Source organism: Penicillium argentinense (assembly GCF_028826775.1).
Source record: "Penicillium argentinense strain IBT 30761 chromosome Unknown utg000009l_segment0_segment0, whole genome shotgun sequence".
In the NCBI taxonomy this organism is placed as follows: domain Eukaryota; kingdom Fungi; phylum Ascomycota; class Eurotiomycetes; order Eurotiales; family Aspergillaceae; genus Penicillium; species Penicillium argentinense.
Window position 1 is genome coordinate 1,013,421 of NW_026622668.1, and position 19,308 is coordinate 1,032,728.

The window sequence follows — 19,308 nt, forward strand, 5'->3', positions numbered from 1 at the left end:
TCGGGCTCACGGTGCCTGGGTTGGGGTTGGAGTTGCGTTAGTACTGCTGCAGTAGCGTAGTTAATCAAGTTAGAGTGAAAAGCGAGTGACGCAGGTGGGAGACGTCGTCGCGGGCGGGCAAGTGCCCGGTTCTCCGTACTTTCCTGTCGGCGCGGTGACTTCGCCTTCCAAGGAATCCCCGTCAACCTTGGCCCCTCCTATCTGCCGCCCTTCTCTTTACTTCTCCCACAACCCCCTTTGCGCTCGCGGTCTCTCAACGGCGCCGACACCCGGTGCAGCCAGACTTCAAAACGGCACCCACACACCAATTGCACCGGCCCTTGTCGTCGGTTCGAATTCCTCGACCCCCGTGATCCTCTGCGACACAACATGGACGGCCAACCCCCGCCGAGTCCCCCGTCGAAGCCCCGTCATCCGCAACATCCTCAAGCCATACATCGGCTCCTTCCCTCCTGCCGTCTCGCGACCCCAACGCAGGTATTTCTGCTTCGTCGACGCATCTCGGACAGGTCAATGCCGCTCGGCGGGGTGCCAGTACCCCGCCACGGCCCCAAGCGTCGATGAGCTCACAAGGGGTCAGCGGGCTCAACCAGGACATCATGGCAAAGATGAAGGCGTTTTCTCTGTCCCGGCAAGGCGCTCCATTGCCTCATACCACCTCGACGGGAACAATACCTACGTCTCATGAAGCCGGTGCGGGTGGCGCTTTGGCCGGCCGTATGCCGGCCGCCACACGGCCGAACAACAAGAATTGGGCCTCGTCGCCGTCGATTCCCGCCGTCGGTGGCTCCCCCGCATCTTCAAAATCCGGCCCGAGCGGCGGACTGGCAGCTAAGCGTATGAAACCAGGCCTCAAGCTGTCAGATGTCACGGGCGGCGCTCCGCCACCGTCCAATGGCACCGATTCAAAGCCAACGGAACAGAACGAATCTGGTAGTGGTGCTGGAGGAGGAGCAGGTGGAGGAGAGTCAGCCTTCAGCAAATATGCGGAATTTATCGACACCAAGACCGGTACCTTGAATTTCAAGGACAAGGCAATCTTGCATGGAGGTGGCGTCGAATTTTCTTCGGGCCACAGTTTCAAAATCTCCCTGGATGAAGTCGATCGGTTAGATGAACTGGGCAAGGGAAATTATGGCACCGTTTACAAAGTCCGACACAGTCGTCCGCATATCCGAAAACCTGGCCAGGGCTTGAGTGGAATCGTCAGCCGGTCGCCTGGACAGGACGATGGCTCGGACACAGTTCACCAGGATAATCTGTCTGGAGTGACAATGGCTATGAAGGAAATCCGACTCGAGCTGGATGAGAGCAAGTTCGCCCAAATTCTTATGGAACTGGATATTCTACATCGTTGTGTCTCGCCCTTCATCATCGATTTCTACGGTGCTTTCTTCCAAGAAGGTGCCGTCTACATGTGTGTTGAGTTCATGGACGGAGGTTCGATCGACAAGCTGTACGAAGGTGGTGTTCCTGAAAGCATCCTGCGAAAGGTGACGCTGTCCACTATTATGGGCTTGAAAGCTCTCAAGGAAGAGCACAATATAATCCATCGCGACGTCAAACCAACCAACGTTCTGGTCAACAGCAAGGGCCAGGTCAAGATTTGCGATTTCGGCGTGAGCGGAAACCTGGTTGCCAGTATCGCGAAGACCAACATTGGCTGCCAGAGCTACATGGCACCGGAGCGAATTGCCGGTGGTGGAATGCAACAATCTGGAGCGACCAGTGGAGGAACATACAGCGTGCAGAGTGATATCTGGAGTCTGGGCCTGTCGATTATCGAATGCGCCATGGGCCGTTATCCGTACCCACCTGAAACTTTCACTAACATCTTCAGTCAGCTTCATGTGAGTTTTCTCCTTCTTTGCTGTGTCAAGACGATCTCATACCAACTAAATTTTCTTTCTTTAGGCGATTGTCCATGGTGAACCTCCAGATCTCCCAGAATCCGGGTACTCTGAAGCAGCTCACGCATTCGTGCGGGCCTGTCTCGACAAGAACCCCAAAAACCGACCTAACTACAATATGCTCCTTCGTCACGCATGGCTTGTACCCCTCATGCGTCCGCCGAGTGAGGCCGTTGATGAAGTTGCCCCGAAACCATCTGAGAACCCGGCACCTGGCGAACACCCGTCATCTTCGATGACCGAGGACAAGGAAGTTGCCGATTGGGTTCTCAAGCAACTCCAGCGTCGCAAGGATGGCCTCCTCCATGACGTCGAGAAGCCAGCATTGCATGCCGTGGCCCTGGACAAAGTCGCCACCAGCCCCATTCACGACGACCCTCAGCCCCCTACGACGAAAGACTGAACTTCTGAGTAAATTTTGGTCAAGTTTTTTTTATTGTCTGTCGGGCTCTGAGAACGGTTATCATCTTCCAATACACCTGTCTGCATGAATGCAGGGCAGGCGCTGCCGATACTACGCGCCCAGCTGCTCGCCGGGCTGCTTCTTTGTGTTGGCCTCCTAGCTATTTCCCATGGCTTGGGCGAGGACTTACATCCGCAGGGTCTGGTTTTTTGAACAAAACATCAAGATCTACCTAGACTTATGTCACCAATGAGAGCTTTAAGGTGCATGTTTTCTTCAGCTAGGATCTCTCCGCCGAGAATCGGGGTTTCCCGACTTTCTTTTCCAGGGCACGGGAGAGGAATCATCTTTTGAGCCATGATCGTGCTATACGAAATGACGTCGAATCAATTTCATAACTTACATCTGAATTTTTCCGCGGTCATTTCCATGACTAATGCGTAGATCGAACCAGATCAGTGTTGATATACCGAGAATTTACTGGAGTAGTTCTGTAGTAGGCGTTGTCCCATCAGTCGAGTCGACCGCGTATTCGTACTCGGGTGTTACAAGTAGACGTCAGCGCTGCTCGTGGTGGGAAATCAAATGTAACAGTTAACGTTTGGCTTCACAATTCCTGGATAATGTACATTTTGACGATATTTGAGCGGTCGGACCAGTCTGGCTGGCTTTTCTTTTTTGGTCGGTGACTGGACTACAGATTGAACAAATTGTTGCGTGGGTATCGATGTGAGAGGTGACTTGTCCATTTCAATATTGTGGGTGAATAAGCTAAGTTGAGAAAGATCATGCTCTCCGGCCATGGTCGATTTCAATTTTGCTTAAAAATGTCTCTTTTCTTCACCACTAGACAGCAAAACAAAAGTATAGCCTTAGATAGTAGTCGCTTGGCAAGCCGCTTGGCGTCTGTCCATTTCCAGCCATTGCCGAACAACCCTGTCTAGGTGGGGGGGGAGGAGTGAGACAAAAGTACGCTAGAACAAAAGAATGGCATTGTTCTCATCCCGATTCTACATTCCCAAAAAGATGCGACAGATGTCCAAAATGACTTGCGATCGGTTGATGCTGGGGATCTCGTCATTGGGGACCCTGAGGAAGCGGTCACCTGTTTATTTTTAGATAAGGCCACACCGACGTCAGAGCTTCTTCGCATCGCTCCGTGGAACGCAGCTACGACAGCCCTGGGGGCATCTACATATTGCCGTCAGCATGGGGCAAAATGCGTCCCTTCCACATCCAGGCACCCGATTCCAAGTCATCGGAGCAGGCCTTCCGCGCACTGGCACCGCGTCCCTCAGCAAGGCCCTGGAAATCCTCCTGGAAGGCCCCATCTGGCATGGCGGCACTCAAACCACCCTGGGCCCTCCAGCGCAGATCAAGGTCTGGGCCAGGATTCTGAAGCACTGGCTGGCGGGGACTGGTCCCGATCACTCAGCCGCGTTGAAGCTCATGGAACGCGAGCTGGATGGCTACGCCGCCATCACAGATGCGCCTGGTGGGCAGCTCGTTCCCGAGTTAATGGAACTGTACCCCAACGCGAAAGTGATATGCACAATTCGCGATCCAGTGAAATGGGAGAAAAGCCTCGACCATGTCCGAGGAGTGACACTGATGTGGTTCATTCAAGGAGTTCTCCTGCCACTCCCTGGTATGCGGCACTTCATTGGGTACATCACTCTCCTGCGCGATCAATGGGTGAAAATTTACGGAGAAGCTATTCCGACTCGCCAAACATATCTCAGGCATGTTTCATGGTTGAAAGAGGTGGTGCCGGAGGACCGCTTGGTGTTTTTCGACGTCCGCGATGGCTGGGAGCCCCTGTGCAAGGCCCTCGGCAAAGAAATCCCTAAAGACCAGCCATTCCCACATGTCAACGACGGTGATGCCATTCCCGAGGTTGCGAATTATCATATCCGACGCGGCCTGGCTCGGTGGGCCGTGATTGTCGCACTTGGCGCTGCGATCGTCGCCTATGTTGTCAGCCGCTAGAACCTCAGCTACGGACATATTGCGAACGGAGAAATATCCCGCGTTGGGAGAGAGAGAACGACTATTGTCATTTTTTTGTATCATATTTGCCATCTATTATTATTATTATTATTATTATTTTTATTTTTTTATTTTTTTTTTTTTTTTTTTTTTTTTTTTTGGGAAATACCTCAATCTACCTTTCTCGAGATGACGATGCTCTTTGTTTTGCGGGTGCTATCCTAGTGAGCGGCCACATTCACCCATCTACAGCCGTCCGAAGCCATGCCGATCCGCACAAATCCGCAATTTGGATCATGAATGAAGGATAGCGTGCGCCTCAGGGTGTAAATACCCCAAAGATAGCCAACCAAGGAATTATTATTATTTCTTCTCGGCCTGGATGGCAAAAGATGGTAGAAGAGCACATATCCCGTTCCCCACGAACCGGGCCACCTTTCGGCAATTTTTGAATTAGTTTAGTGGTTTCCCCGGATCATCCCCAGGTCCTTCTGTGGGGTGATAAAGTTAATTTAGCTTGGATTTCTTATAAAAGCCGAACACTTCATGCCGGCACCTATATACTCAGAGACAAATCAAAAGGCTCAAACTTCTTGACAGAAATTAACCCGGTCACCCGGTACCTGCCTTCCAAGATGATCACCAACATCTACATCATAACAGCCATCTCGGTGATAGGAGGTATGCTGTTTGGATTCGACCTCTCTTCGATGTCCGCAATGTACGTCAATCAATCGATAAACTGCGGTCGATTCCATCATTGATCTTTTTCAGAATGGGGACGAATCGATACAAATGTTACTTCAATCAGGGACCTCATGGCTTCCCATTCGATGACTCGCCTGACTGCTCAGGTCCTAAGTCATTGATACAAGGAGGCATTACAGCTTCCATGCCAGGAGGATCTTTCATAGGCGCTCTTGTATCCGGATTGCTCACGGACATGTTTGGACGAAAATTATCCATCCAAATTGGCTCTGTTATTTGGTTCGTTTCTATCGCAGATCACAAAGTTGAGAATTACTGTCTGACATTTGTGTAGGATCATTGGGAGTGTCATATCCTGTGCGGCACAGAGCTTCCCAATGCTAATTGTGGGCCGATTCATCAACGGTGTCTGTGTTGGAATCTGCTCCGCTCAAGTCCCAGTCTACGTCGCAGAACTTGCACCGGCACATATGCGCGGCCTTGTTGTCGGTACCCAGCAATGGGCGATCACTTGGGGCATCCTCATCATGTTCTACATCTCATACGGCTGTTCGTTTTTGACAGGAACAGCGGCGTTTCGAACCCCTTGGGCTCTACAGATGATTCCAGCTATATTTCTTTTCGGTGGGATTTTCTGGATGCCCGAGTCTCCGCGGTGGTTGGCGAAAAAGGATCGCTGGGATGAATGAAGATCCTTGCAATGATTCATGCCAACAACAATCCTGACGATAACCTGGTTCGAATGGAGATTCAACAGTTGAGAGAAACCTGTGATATGGAAAGGCTTCACTCTGACAGTTCCTTCCGCGAGTTTGCTACACCTGCAATGCTGTGGCGTCTTCATATTGGTCTATTTGTCCAAATCTGGTCGCATTTAACCGGAATCAACGTCATCATGTATTGTGAGTGTCATCGAATTCCATTTTTCCTGGCAGAAATGCACTAACCACATCCAAGATATTACGTTCGTGTTTGGAATGGCAAACCTCAGCGGCAATTCCAACCTAGTCGCATCGTCTATCAATTATGTTATCAACGTAGTCGTCACTGTCCCGGCGCTCTTGTACCTAGACAAATTTGGACGACGACCCATTTTATTGGCAGGCAGTGTCTCTCTTACTATGTGGTGGTTTCTTTGCGCAGGACTCATGGGCGCGTACGGCTCTCCTGCACCACCAGGTGGACTGCACAATATTGCCGAAGAAAGCTGGTCCATCACTGGAGCTCCAGCAAAGGTCGTGATCGCTTGTTCATATCTGGTGGTTGCATCTTTTGCACCAAGCTGGGGTCCAGTTTCGTGGGTGTACCCTCCAGAGCTATCCCCTTTGGGTCTTCGCGGGAAGGCCGTTGCCCTTTCGACGGCCAGCAACTTGATGTTTAATTTTGCGTTGAGTTACTTTACGCCTCCAGCCTTTGTTAACATCAAGTGGAAGACCTATCTCATTTACGGCGTTTTCAGCTTTGCAATGACCCTTCATGTATTTTTCTGTTTTCCTGAGACGGCAGGGAAAACATTGGAGGAGGTTGAAGGACTGCTGAGCTCAAATCGTCCGGCCTGGAGAACGGCGGTTGACAATCGCAAATTAGAAAGAGTGATGGACTCTACTTGTGTCGGTGAGAAGAAAGATGTCACTCACGAGGAACGTGCGTGAATTGTCGCGCAATGTGGCTTGATACGAGTTACTTCTGATAGTTGTCAAATGTGCTTCTTTATTCTGATTTATATTGAGAGCCTGGAGAATCTAAGGTGTTAAATTGACATCTCCTAGTTGAATTGGAAACCTCAAATTCCCTGCTCCAAGATCGAAAAGCTCGGATTCAAGACTTGAAAAGTCCGGACAGAAAAGATTGAAATCTGGAGTGAGCATGTCCATTGATAAGGAAAGTTGAATATCTGGATGAGCATGACTTTCTTCAACGCCGTGCATTGAAGCAGAAGCCTCGCCAATAGGAAGAGGGGCATTTGAATCAATTTGCGTATATGGATGATCTTTCGCAGATGGATTTGGAAGATTGATATCGGAAAGCCAGAATCGCTTTAACAATCCTGAATAGCGAAATCCGATGTGAGAGTCGCTAGTAGCAGCATCCTCCAGCACGCGAATGAACCTGTGCACAAGCTGGATAATTTCGGTATGTTGCATAGGAGAGAATACACCGAAGACCGCTGCCTTATACAAGAAGACAGCGGAATATAGTGGAAGTTCCTATCTGAGCCTGTTGCCGCTGGTCAGGTTGGCGGCCACGAAGGCGTGGGCATTGTGGCGCAAATGGGGCCATTCAGTGACTCTTCCGGTGTGAAGATCGGCGATCGTGTTGGAATTAAATGGATTGCATACGCCTGTGGCAACTGCGCACCTTGTTTGGCTGGTGCAGATGGTATTTGCATCAATCAAAAGATCTCTGGCTACACATCGCCGGAACCTTCCAGCAATTTGTTCTCGCCCCCGCCCACTATGTCACTCCTATCCCGGAGGGACTGTCCAGTGAGATGGCTGCCCCATTGCTGTGTGGCGGAGGGACGGTATACTCTGCCCTGAAAAAGAGCAAGGCTCAGTCGGGAGATTGGGTTTCAGGGTTATTGGAATTGACACCGGGTCAAAGGAGGGGTTCGTCAAGGGGTGTGGTGCGGAGGTTTTCATCGAAATCACCAAGTGTTCGAGCAGTGACGAAGGCCAGCCGCCTCTGCGAAGGTCCTGGCTGCCACTGGAGGCGAGGGCGCCGCGGCGGTGGTTGTCTGTAGCGGAAACAATGCCGCGTACGCTCAGGGACTAGATTTCCTGAAGTTCAACGGCATCCTGGTGGGTGTTGGTGTTCCTGGTGATCTTCAACCGATCGAGAATGCCTGCCCTCACCTCATGGTTTCCAAGCAGCTCGCCATTGTCGGCAGCACTGTGGGTAACCGACGAGATGCGATCGAAACTCTGAACATGGCGCAGAGAGTTGTCTCTACGTCCTTTAAGTTGGAGAATGTGCAGAGCCTGGATCGTATTTTCGGGGAAATGAAGGATGGACAGTTACAGGGACGTGTTGTACTAGACCTTCAAACATGGGCATGAAAGCTTCAGTAGAATTTTATCACATAACAAAATTCACAATATTTTCTAAGCATGTCAAGTATCTAGTTGAAACAATATCTCTTTTCATTGTGAAAATCCTTTTCAGAAACATTAGTCAACCAGTCTATTTGACCGAGCGGATCGTTGTAGCTGCATGTTAAAATTCCATGTTCTACCAGATTTCCTAAAGATCATCATATAAAAAGTAGCCTACCGAATATGCAGTGTTACACTATATCTTGTGGCACGCAGGACCCAGTCAGGGGGCCGTCAAATGCAGCTGATTGTGTCCGACTAGCTGGCTTCCGAAATCTGGCAATAGATGGGTGAAGATGGATACCTCGGCAGCCTTACAGCCGGCAGCTACATTGTACCATGACGTAGTAAAACAATGACAAAAAGCGATTGCCCGACTCTGCACCGAGGATAATCTCACTCCGGCTCAAGGCGGATCGGGTATTGATGAAGCCTCGCTGTCGGCTTTTGCTTGTCTCCGATCTTGAACTGAACGTTCGGTATAAATGCAACAAATATAAACTCCGATGCCATTGCTATCAACCAAGCTCTGACAATCATACCGATATTGTCATCCAATATATCTAAGTTCATCAAAACTTCTGATCCCGATGACGGTCGCGAATGAAATGGCTTTCTCTCATCTCCGTGAAAAAGTTGCATCCCACTTTCGCGGCAGAGATCGCGGAGTTGACTTTACCTCGCCTCTCTCCGACGAGGTATTCAAGGAAATCTTCGAAGCTGTGACCAAGGTAGGATTTTAAAAGTTGATCTTTCCCGATTGTCACATCTGACGCTCTGGTACAACGTAGTATGGCGTGGTTGTCTTCCGCAAGACGGGACTGACCGACGAAAGCCACATTGCCTTCTCCCGGAAATTTGGAGAGCTGGACGACGTGAAGCCCTACATCGCCGCTGGTCGGAAGAATTGTCTCAAATACCCCGAGTTGTTCGACGTGAGTAACGTCGAGATTGATGGGTCTATCCTCGACGCTGATAGTCCTCGCGGACAAGCCAACAAGGTATGATCAGTCAAAAGCATTGAAAATTTTGGTCATGCTAATCAGGCAAAAATCAGGGAAACGACTTGTTTCATGTCGACTCCAGCTTCAATCCTCGTCGTGCAGGATATTCTCTTCTTCTAGCTCATGAGCTCCCGCCGCAAGGAATGGGAGGACATACGGCCTTCGCCGATACCCGGACAGCATTCGACGACCTACCAGCAGAGCTGAAAGAAGAACTTCTCACAAAGAACTACATCGCTTGCCATTCTATGCATCACTCACGCAAAATGGCCGCCCCGGTAGCATTTGCTCATATCAATCCACTCGATTACCTGATGGGTCGACACAGGATCGTCCAGCGACATGAAACCTCTGACCGCATGAATTTGTACATTGCAGCTCATGTGCATCATATCGAGGGACTTGAGCCAGCCGAATCGCAGAGCCTCTGTGACAGACTGTTCAAGCATGCCAGTCGCGAGAGCAATACCGTCGAGATCGAGTGGCAGGCCCCTGGTGACCTGGTCATCTGGGATAACACCTGTACAATGCATCGTGCTGTCGGTGGCCCGTTTCTGCGCAATTATAAGCGGGATATGAGGCGGACGACTGTGCACGACTCTAGCTTACAGGCATGGGGCTTGAACGAGCACACAGATGTTCGTCAGGGTCTGCCATAAGTGTCAGCAAGTATCATGCCATGGCGGTTCGTAGTTCATCTAAAAATCCGTCGGTGAAATGAAACATATTTTAGTGATTGAAATAGGCTCTAGCCAGAATGATGTTCGTATGTATGTTTTCTATCGGAAACAATTCAGAATTTACTGCATGGTAACCAGCTCCTCGGCGCTGGTCGGGTGGATGGCAACGCAGCTGTCGAAATCCTGCTTGGTGGCGCCCATCTTTACGGCAACACCGAAGCCCTGAAGCATCTCACCAACACCAAGACCCAGGATGTGCAGACCAACGACCTTCTCGGTTGGGCCGGCGCAGATGATCTTCATCTCGGTAGGGTTCTTGGCTTTCTCCTCGGGGGTACAGACCGAGTAGTACATGGCAGTGAACTTGGTGTGGTAAATCTTGATCTTGTCGTCGCCGTAGCGCTCGCGGGCTTCGGGCTCAGTGAGACCGACGACACCAACCTCGGGGTGGGAGAAGACGACAGTCGGGATGTTCTCGTAGGACAGCTTAGAGGTCTTCAGCTCAGGCGGGCCGAAAATACGGTTGCCGAGTTGGCGACCGGCGGCAATAGCAACTTTTTCTCACGTTAATAAAAGAGAAGTCAGACCCAGGGTTCTAAATGGGTACTACTTACCAGGTGTAAGCTCAGCCTGACCAGTCACATCACCAAGGGCGTAGACACCCTCCACGGAGGTGTTCTGGTACTCATCGACACCAATGTGACCGCTGGGGTTCAGCTTGATGCCAGGAATGTCAATTTGCAGGTCCTCAACTTCGGGGGCACGGCCAACAGCCCACAGAAGCTCGTTGACCTCGAGCTCCGAGCCATCGTGGCTAATCAGCTTGATCAAACGGTCCTTGCCCTTACCGTCACGGATGAGCTGCACCTCCTTGAAGCCAGAGTGGTTGCGGTGAAGCTTGACACCGGCGGCATCGTACCGGTCAGTCATGGTCTTCTGAACCATAGGGTCAAACTTGCGCAGGAAGTGCTCTCCGCGGATGAACATGTGGGTCTCGACGTCGGAAGCATTCATCACACCAGCCAGCTCGACGGCGATGTAGCCAGCGCCAACAACGGCGACCTTGGGGGAAGCTCCTCGAGCTCGAAGAAACCATCACTGGTAATACCGTGCTCAGCACCGGGCACCTTGGGAATGTTCGGTCGGCCACCAGTAGCAATCAATATGTGAGGGGCAGCGTAGCGGGAGACGCTTCCATCAATATTGGCGACCTCAATCACCTTGGGCTCGACGAAGCGGGCGCGGCCGTGGACAAGGTCGATGCCCTCCCGGCTCCAGTTGTTCTCGTAAACGCCATTCAGGCGCTTGATGACGGCATCGCGGGTGTTCTTGAAGTGGGTATAGTCCTTTTTAATGTTTTCAGGAATGTCGTAGCCGTAGTGCTTGCCGATTTCGAGGGTCTCGTTGATCGTCGCAAAGTTCCAGGTCATCTTCTTGGGAACACATCTGAAGATTCCGGTTAGCACCGAGATCGAGAAAATAGTTTCATAGCTGCCATCCCTGCAGCTCCTTGCACCAAGGAACTTACCCAACATTGACACAGGTGCCACCCGAGCGGCCACTCTCCACGATCAGTGTCTTTGCGCCGTACCAGCCGGCTGCGCGGCGAGCGCTACCGCTACCGCCGCTTCCACCACCGAGGACAATGTAGTCATACTGCTGAACTTCGATGGGGGCCATTGTCGAGGAGTTGTTGTTCTCGGATACGGGGGAAGAGGAAAGGTGACGTGAGATCGAGGAGAGACGAGGGCCCGGAGCAATTGAGCTGGACGAGGGCGTGGGCTCAAGGGTAGCCAGGGTTCGATTTACGGTCAGTCGACCGGAGTGGATTTGCTTGCCAACGGGGCGCCGGAATAGGAGGGAGCTGCGAAAGCTGAGCCGGGATGAGGTGGGGAGAGAGCGGAAAAGCATGGAGGAGGGGTATTTGTATTTACAAGGAGGGGAAGAAAACACAGCTGCTGCTGGTGACGATATCGGCTTTTGATACGCGCAAGGGAAAATCAGGCGGGACCACGTGATGACAAATCAGCCCAGCCTGGCTCAAGACGAGCGAATTGCGGGGAATGAGATCGGTCTTTGATGATTAATTATCAGATGGTGTGCTAGGTTGTGGCAAGGACATCTATGGAAGTATTCAAAAAAAGTGGTAAATTTGTCGGTTCATTCTGGTATAAAATCGAAATAAGAAACAAGATTGCGGGGTATAATAATAGCTTCAGATGCCAGTCTGGGGACCCAGGCAACCGGAAGGAAATAAGAGATCGCCGAGACTTGTAAGATGAATGAGCCATTCAAGTATTCCGTCAGAGCACACTGCGCCTTGAAGCATCAAAGAATGTGATATCGCACTGCCGTGCGCAACCGCGACAGACATGGACAGTATACCATCGCGGTGAGGGGAGCAGTGACTGAAAACAAACAATGGAGAGTATCACGGATGTCACGAGGGGCTCATGCTAGGTACCATATATAGTTTTCTCGGACGCAGTTGCATATCAACGCAGCAAGAATCAGTCCAGAAGAAATGCATAATTGACAGTATGAAATGGAATTATTGACGATAAGAAATAGGGGATCAAGGAATGTGTCAAGGGCATCATGTCGAGAGTGAAGATCCAGCTTTCTTGGTATCTCTATATTGCCTGAATCGGGGGTATTGATTGTAGAGGGAGAGATTGAGGACATAGATTCAATCCGAGGTGAGATGATCACATCAAGAGGACTTTGAGCCCCATGCGACATGGCATCGATCGGGAGGTATTTGAGGCGTAGCGGAAGATGAGGTGACTGGGATAGGTTTCACAGTGGCATATGAAGAGAGGACGCCAGAATGTTGAAAGGTCGGAAGACCTTCAAGAACTGGTAGACGGTCTGATTGAAGTTCCAAGAAACCAACAGTGTGAGGTTCGAGTCGGTGTTCTGCCGCGATTCTCATCCCCGGACGGCGATCTAGTATGCAGGAGGTCCGAGGGTCTTGGATGATAATCTTCCGCCGACCCAAAGCGAAGCGATTTGGTGCTGTAGCTTGTATTGTATGCAAGGGGCGAAGAAACCGGGGCGAGTGCCTTCATCGTGGTGCACGGCGAGGCAAGAGTTGTCTTCATCTGATTGTCTGTTTGGTTGGGGCGGAATCTGGGGTATCCCGACGTCACCAAGCAGACAACTAATGAGAGTATGCGAGGACGGCGAAGGAGATGAGGCAGAAGCAGAGCGGGATGTAGACGTTGCGATCCATATCGGCGGGAGCGGTAGTGTGCTTCATTGCTAGGGTGTGATATCAAGGAGTGTGGTGTCCAGGACTGGGAGGGGAGCCCTGTTGTTCTGGGGAGGGGCTCTATTATGACCGCCCGCCGGCATCGACCAGTGGGAGCCCTCGACGACCGCTGAGGTAAGCGTTGGGCCTCAACAAACGAACGTGACCAGTCACATGATCCCTATTGGCCACATCTCGTCACATAACCGTTGTGGGACAGGTGGGGACGTGCTATTCTTGTTGCCGCAGCACACCGCAACAAAGACAGCCAACAGCAGCAGTAGGGCTGGACATGCCCCTTAAATTTTGGTGCGGGTTGACGATGGCGCCCGTTCCTGCAGTAGTCTTCGCATGACCCCGGATCATGTACAGCAGCACGGATGCTAACTAGATCCTATTTGGATTCGGCACAGCCTCCAACCCATCTGAAGAATATGGGATTGATGAGTACAACACTGCTACAGTAGGATGCACGGCTAGAGTCATGAAGTTCGAATTGGCATTGTGAAGTATGAAGCAACTTGAGAATCTCCATGTTCGGCCTTCATCTAACTACCCCTATCTTGGCAGGGTGCCCGAAGCATGCACAGTTTCATTTTGTGCTTTGGGGCAATCTAGGCTTCCAAAGATGAGCTCATTGAGCAATTATACCAGAAAAAGAAACAAGATCTCACATGACGGTCTCATCCCTGCGACACGCACAACTTGGAGCAGCCCTTGTTTACAACGCCGTCCACATTCGCGACACAGGAATGCAAGGGGATGCACCAACCACCATCCACCCAATCACAGTCTCCATCTTCGTCTCCATACTTGCGTAGAAAGGAGGAATTGACCAAAGTCGCCAATGCAACAAGGAGTTTCCTGCATGGTGAGGCGCTCCTGCGTAGCTCAACAAGGCTTGAGTGCCCTTGAACCCTAGAATCGCCCCAAGTATACCTGAACTGATCATCCTCCACACGCCCGTCTTTGATTATTGTTATCCTCAATATACCCGACAATCAATAATCACGACCTAATTGAAACGCTTCTCAGCAATCAATATGCGCGTCTCCGCTGTCCTCTTCACCCTCACTTCCACCCTTGCCCTGGGCTCGGCAACCAAGATCAACATGAGCTGCGACTTCGCCAAAGACCACACCGGAATGGTCCAGTCTCCCTACTGCTGCCGTGATCTGAAGCCTGCTATGAACAACCCTAAGCTCAAAAACGGACAGACCGTCAATGAGGCCGAGGACTGTAAGACCTCTCTCGAATATCTCTATCAAGTGGTGCCGTTGCAGTTGACTAACATCATCACAGGCAAATCGTTGAAGACTCCTCAGCTGTGTGAAGACCAATCTCGACCTGCTTGCTGCTACGAAATCGTAAGTTGCATTCCTTTATATGTGAAGAAGAAATAATGGCTAATCTTGTTTGACTGTAATAGGGCCCCAAGAAAATTTGCACGTCGCACGCCGTTTTCCAGAACGTGGAAGATATCTAAAAGCGCAACGAACGAGAAGCAGTGGCCATGTTGATAGCTAAATACGACGATGTGGAACATCTTGCAACTGAATTACCTCTTCGATGTCCATAAGGTCCGTTGAATAGACATCGGGTATAATACATCACAAGATCAGAATGTGCATCATATGTCTGTTGTAATACTCAAATAGTATTTGATGATGTCGAAATAGAGGTTATGCGAGGGCCTGTTTTTGGCAAAGCCACCGCTGGATATATTAATGCTGAAAAGTAATACAAAAACGCCACATCCCAATGCGAAATAAAAAAAGGAGAGAGAGAAAGAAAAAGGGGAAAGGAAGAATGCTATGTACAATCCAATCGCCCTGAATGGCAAAATGAAAACTTCGCTCAGACGGAGTCCGCTCCCAACATGCGCTCAGTGTTCCTCCGAAAAAGCTTATCTGCAAGTCCAGGTTCGTGTGTACAAAGGTCCAGGCACCACTCTGTAAACGGGCTGATATCGACACCGGTGAAGCGAGTATGGGGCCAGTCGGTGGCGTAGATAACTCGGTCTGGGGCGGCAGACAGGAACTCTCGGGCCATGGCCTTCAGGTCACGCATGCCGTTATCTTTGGTCAGGCGGTAGGGAGCGGACACCTTGATGTAGGTGCTCCCCGTGCGAATGAGGGAGATTAGGGAGTGGAAACCAGGAAGCGTATACGGGTCGAAGGGCAGGTTTTCCTTGCACAAGGAGATGGCAGGGAGCTCGGGGCTGCCAAAGTGATCGATGCAGACGGTAACACCCAGGCGAGGCACAATCGACTCAAGCATAGGGATCATTTTTAGAGGCACGTAGACCTCAATAATCCAATTACGGGGTCGGGCTATCTTTGCGTGGCGGAATAATGTGGCCTCCAGCTCGCTCTGCTCCATGACCTTGCCCACAGACTGCAGATTGACTCGAAGACCACGAACTCCCAGAGCGTGCCACTCGTCCAATGTCTCCTGCTCAATCGTATCAGGGTCAACGACCACAACTCCTCGGCCTCGGGCAGGGCCAAGCTTGGCGAGGGCGGCCAACAAGCAAGAGTTGTCGGTCCCGTAGATGGAAGGCTGAACGAAGACGAGGTTCTCAACACCAAGAGTAGACTCGAAGGTCAAGGCATCTTCGAGGGTGTGAACAGAGGGCTCATATACAGCAGACTTGGAAATAGGAAACCGCTGCGGCTCCACGACATGCATATGGCTATCCCATGATTGCGGCGGAACCCTTTGCTTGACAGGCAGATTGACAGGCGCGGCACCATGGGACGCACGCCGGTCAAATCGAGGCGAGGGAACTCCAGTGAGTGAGATACGCCGCGTGCTCCCCAGAATATGAGAATGAGGCTGAGTCGAAGTAAGCATGCTGAAAAGAAACGCTGGTCGATAACATGCAAATGCTCAAGCAGAGGCAGAAAGATGGAAAGAACGCCTCCGACAGTTGTACTTACCGACGACCAGGCTTTGATACTACTGGGGGTCACCCTGACGGCAGTCCTGACCGGTATCATGCCGCCTGGGGGGGGGGGGTATCGGTCAACGTCCGTTACAGAGGAACTAACAGCCTTCAAAGCAGGGAAATTCGATCATCTAAAAAATCTGCCGTGTGCCGTTGTCCAACACGGTACGGGCATCAGATCTGACCCACCCTCGGCTTTAACGACTTATCCAGCAGGCGTGGGATAAAAGGCGTGGTGTAGTGAGGAGAAGAAAGCGGAAGTCGTCCGTGAGCCAGCTGGCACGTCCATCCACCGCGGCGAACGTGCGAGGTCCGACACATTCTCCTTGTTTCCCGGATCGAGACTCTGTCATCCGGCAAAACAATTGAGCCCACTGATGGGAGAGAAAGGGGCATTACCGTCGAGCGGAGCCTTTGCGCGAGAAGCAGAAAGTGGATGCGGGTTACAACTGCGGCGCGATTCGACTGACGAAGTATGGAGTCGCACACTGCGAGCTGTGCCGTGCACCCTGCGTCTGCGACCTGCGAACCCTTGATGGCGCGGGAGGATACACGGAATGCCCAGATATGCCAGGCGGCCGGAGAATTTTCTCAGTTGGCCTCGAGGTGCATCGGGATCGTCGAAGCGCAGCAGTGGTTTGAAGGTGGAGAGGGGAGAGGTTCGGACGTTGACCGAGCGCAGTCGCCCCAACGAGCACGGGATGCCGAGCAAGCCCTTCAGGCGGTTCCTTCTTCAAATCCACAGCTGCTCCTTTCAGCACCCACTCTCTGCCGATTCTTCCGCTGCGGCTTCCCCAGATTCTTACACGCCTCCACAGCTGACGGTGGGCATCTGAAGTAATCATGCGATGGCTGGATCCGGCGCGCTGGACTACGAGTCCCTACTATGCCCTTGTGGTCCTGGTGATCGCCTGTGGCAGTATCCCAAAAGGTTCGTCCGATCCCTCGTGGGCGGGTAACCGTCAGATCTGGACTGCAGATCACGCCAAAACATATGCAAAACATCCGCAGGCGTGTCTGGATGAGACAAAAAGCAACATGCCAGTATTAAAGTGCTGACCGCGGATCTCCGATCGCTGCAGGTTATGATGAAGGAGGCTACAGTGCCAGCGTCAAGCTCGAGTCCTTCAAGATCGACTTTAACCTCCTCTCCTCCAACTGGAAGGGCGATGCCACTGGCCTGGCCAACCGCACCGCCAACATCACCTCGTTCAATGTCCTCGGTGCTGCCTTTGGTGCCCTCGCGGGTCTCTCTTTGAACGATCGTATCGGTCGTCTGTGGTCGTGGCGAGGTGCCGTGATCGTGTGGGTGATTGGAACCTTCATTCAGGTATTCTCGTCAGGAATTTATGGCTTGCTATTATTTTCCCGAATTTTTGCGGGACTGGGCGCCGGCCTATTGACGGTCACGACACCCCTGTACTTGTCGGAAGTGGCGCCCAAGGCCACCCGGGGTCTGGCCGTTAGTCTATACATGGTGATTCTGTTGCTGGTGCTCGCCATGGGTAAGTTCCAACTTCAATCTACCCAGTGTCCTCATCAACCGTTTCTAGGCTAATATTGGAATGCCCCCTCAGGCTTCTTTATTAACTACGGCGCCGACCTCCACTTGCCCACCACGCGCATGCAATATCGCTTGGTTCAAGCCATCCCCCTGATTCCTACCGGCATCGCCTTCTTCCTCTCCTGGCTCTGCCCCGAGACCCCTCGCTATCTTGCCTCGAAGCAACGCCACGATGAAGCCAAGGAGGTTCTCGCCCGCCTTCGTGGCAAGCCGGTCGACGACAAGAGCGTTACTGAGGAGTTTGAGGAGATCGATAGCCAGGCTCGTTCGCGCGCAGACCTGAAGTCCGTTTCAAACTGGGAAGCACTCAAGGAATCTCAGATTAACCCCAACTATCGCCAGCGGTTCTGGCTGCTCATGGCCATGCAGACAATCTCCCAATGGACCGGCGGTAACGGCATCACCTACTATGTCACGACTATCTTCGAATATGCCGGTGTCACTGGCTCCGGACAGTCGCTCATTTCCTCCGGTGCCTATGGAATTGTCAAGCTCGTGTTCACGATGGCCTTCACTTGGGGCCTGATCGATTTCTTCGGTCGTCGCCGCTGCGCGCTGACTGGTCTGTCTCTGCAGCTGGCGGCGCACATCTACATGGGTGCCTACATGGGATTGCAGCCCGGCGCCGCTGATAACAAGTCTGCCTCCGATGCCGCGATTGCCTCCGTCTTCGTTTACGCCGTCGGCTGGTCAATCGGACTCTGCACCATCCCGTACCTCTACGGTACCGAGATCTTCCCGACCCGTATCCGCAACGTGTGCTACGCCACCAGTATGGGTCTTCACTGGTTCTTCCAGTTCGCCGTCGTCCGCGTTACCCCCAACATGTTCGCCAACATGCACGTGTGGGGTGCTTATCTTTTCTGGGGTCTCATCTGTTTCATCGGAATTGTCGTTCTGGGTATCTGGATGCCCGAGACCAAGAATGTTCCCATCGAGCGCATGGACGAGCTCTTCGACGGACCCTGGTACCTCCGCTGGAAGGCGAAGATTCACGACTCCGATAACTCTTCTGAGACCACTGACGTTGTCTCTCACGAGCAGGATCAGAAAATGTTCCGCGGACGTGACGCCAAGCCTGTCGGTGGACTCGATGGTCAGGAACACCATAATTTTGATTCTCCGACCCACTATGATGCTGATTCGACTACTCGCCACGAGACTGAAACTGTTACTCGTCACGAGATCAGCACCGAGATGCACAAGTCCTCTTAATTGGTTCCCTGTGATACCTTCATCCGGACGGGGCTGTTGCGGCCTCGATTTTGCATCTCGCCGTGATTAACCACTTCACGGCTTTACACTCACTCCAATATTCTTCTTCATCGCACCCTCATCGTGCAGCCCGTCTTCTTCGTTTATTTTCTGACGAGTGCTCGGTGTATAATTTCATATATACCCAACCTACACATATGTTTAATATTTGCATTGACATGGGGTGACATCGATACCCTTTCCAACAAAAGTTCGAGTCGGCATATAAGAGCCCAATATAAGATTGCATTTCGAATGTTGGTATCGGCTTCCGGTCCAACAATCACTCACCCATTGAAGACTTCGTATACAATTACACTACTGTTAATGTACGTAGCCACTTGGAGTATATAGAAGAGAAAATTATTCAGGACTATTCATCCTGTCGCTCGACTTTTGTTCAAGGCGGGAAAAGAGAAACGAATACCACCACCAAATGTGAGAAAATCAACGCTTGGGAATCATCAAGTACAAAAGAGTACCAAAAGCCTACATCTA

The 19,308-nt window shown here is 51.5% G+C and overlaps 10 protein-coding genes across 10 annotated transcripts; 8 read left to right on the forward strand and 2 right to left on the reverse strand.

Moving 5' to 3' along the window:
* Positions 1-599: 599 nt before the first annotated feature.
* pbs2 (mitogen-activated protein kinase kinase PBS2) lies at positions 600-2,313 on the forward strand (the record flags this gene model as incomplete). Its single annotated transcript, XM_056620472.1, has 2 exons — positions 600-1,850; positions 1,915-2,313. The coding sequence occupies 2 exons, from the start codon at positions 600-602 to the stop codon at positions 2,311-2,313; spliced, it is 1,650 nt and encodes a 549-aa protein (XP_056471278.1).
* Positions 2,314-3,522: 1,209 nt separating this feature from the next.
* N7532_007981 (sulfotransferase family protein) lies at positions 3,523-4,302 on the forward strand (the record flags this gene model as incomplete). Its single annotated transcript, XM_056620473.1, has 1 exon — positions 3,523-4,302. One exon carries the CDS (start codon positions 3,523-3,525, stop codon positions 4,300-4,302), a length of 780 nt encoding a protein of 259 aa, XP_056471279.1.
* A 635-nt stretch (positions 4,303-4,937) lies between these two features.
* N7532_007982 (uncharacterized protein) lies at positions 4,938-5,699 on the forward strand (the record flags this gene model as incomplete). The annotated part of the gene is made up of 3 exons (XM_056620474.1): positions 4,938-5,023; positions 5,077-5,289; positions 5,345-5,699. 3 exons carry the CDS (start codon positions 4,938-4,940, stop codon positions 5,697-5,699), a joined length of 654 nt encoding a protein of 217 aa, XP_056471280.1.
* An 11-nt stretch (positions 5,700-5,710) lies between these two features.
* On the forward strand, positions 5,711-6,662 carry N7532_007983 (uncharacterized protein; the record flags this gene model as incomplete). Its single annotated transcript, XM_056620475.1, has 2 exons — positions 5,711-5,912; positions 5,968-6,662. 2 exons carry the CDS (start codon positions 5,711-5,713, stop codon positions 6,660-6,662), a joined length of 897 nt encoding a protein of 298 aa, XP_056471281.1.
* Positions 6,663-7,113: 451 nt separating this feature from the next.
* On the forward strand, positions 7,114-8,069 carry N7532_007984 (uncharacterized protein; the record flags this gene model as incomplete). The annotated part of the gene is made up of 4 exons (XM_056620476.1): positions 7,114-7,143; positions 7,209-7,389; positions 7,410-7,587; positions 7,685-8,069. The coding sequence occupies 4 exons, from the start codon at positions 7,114-7,116 to the stop codon at positions 8,067-8,069; spliced, it is 774 nt and encodes a 257-aa protein (XP_056471282.1).
* Positions 8,070-8,695: 626 nt separating this feature from the next.
* N7532_007985 (TauD/TfdA dioxygenase family protein) lies at positions 8,696-9,768 on the forward strand (the record flags this gene model as incomplete). Its single annotated transcript, XM_056620477.1, has 3 exons — positions 8,696-8,836; positions 8,897-9,106; positions 9,163-9,768. 3 exons carry the CDS (start codon positions 8,696-8,698, stop codon positions 9,766-9,768), a joined length of 957 nt encoding a protein of 318 aa, XP_056471283.1.
* Positions 9,769-9,909: 141 nt separating this feature from the next.
* On the reverse strand, positions 9,910-11,700 carry glr1 (glutathione-disulfide reductase GLR1; the record flags this gene model as incomplete). The annotated part of the gene is made up of 4 exons (XM_056620478.1): positions 9,910-10,343; positions 10,404-10,851; positions 10,917-11,235; positions 11,318-11,700. 4 exons carry the CDS (start codon positions 11,698-11,700, stop codon positions 9,910-9,912), a joined length of 1,584 nt encoding a protein of 527 aa, XP_056471284.1.
* Positions 11,701-14,085: 2,385 nt separating this feature from the next.
* On the forward strand, positions 14,086-14,528 carry N7532_007987 (uncharacterized protein; the record flags this gene model as incomplete). The annotated part of the gene is made up of 3 exons (XM_056620479.1): positions 14,086-14,281; positions 14,345-14,409; positions 14,472-14,528. The coding sequence occupies 3 exons, from the start codon at positions 14,086-14,088 to the stop codon at positions 14,526-14,528; spliced, it is 318 nt and encodes a 105-aa protein (XP_056471285.1).
* Positions 14,529-14,899: 371 nt separating this feature from the next.
* On the reverse strand, positions 14,900-15,898 carry N7532_007988 (Amidohydrolase 2; the record flags this gene model as incomplete). The annotated part of the gene is made up of 1 exon (XM_056620480.1): positions 14,900-15,898. The coding sequence occupies one exon, from the start codon at positions 15,896-15,898 to the stop codon at positions 14,900-14,902; it is 999 nt and encodes a 332-aa protein (XP_056471286.1).
* Positions 15,899-16,835: 937 nt separating this feature from the next.
* On the forward strand, positions 16,836-18,771 carry N7532_007989 (uncharacterized protein; the record flags this gene model as incomplete). The annotated part of the gene is made up of 3 exons (XM_056620481.1): positions 16,836-16,923; positions 17,075-17,497; positions 17,570-18,771. The coding sequence occupies 3 exons, from the start codon at positions 16,836-16,838 to the stop codon at positions 18,769-18,771; spliced, it is 1,713 nt and encodes a 570-aa protein (XP_056471287.1).
* Positions 18,772-19,308: the final 537 nt, after the last annotated feature.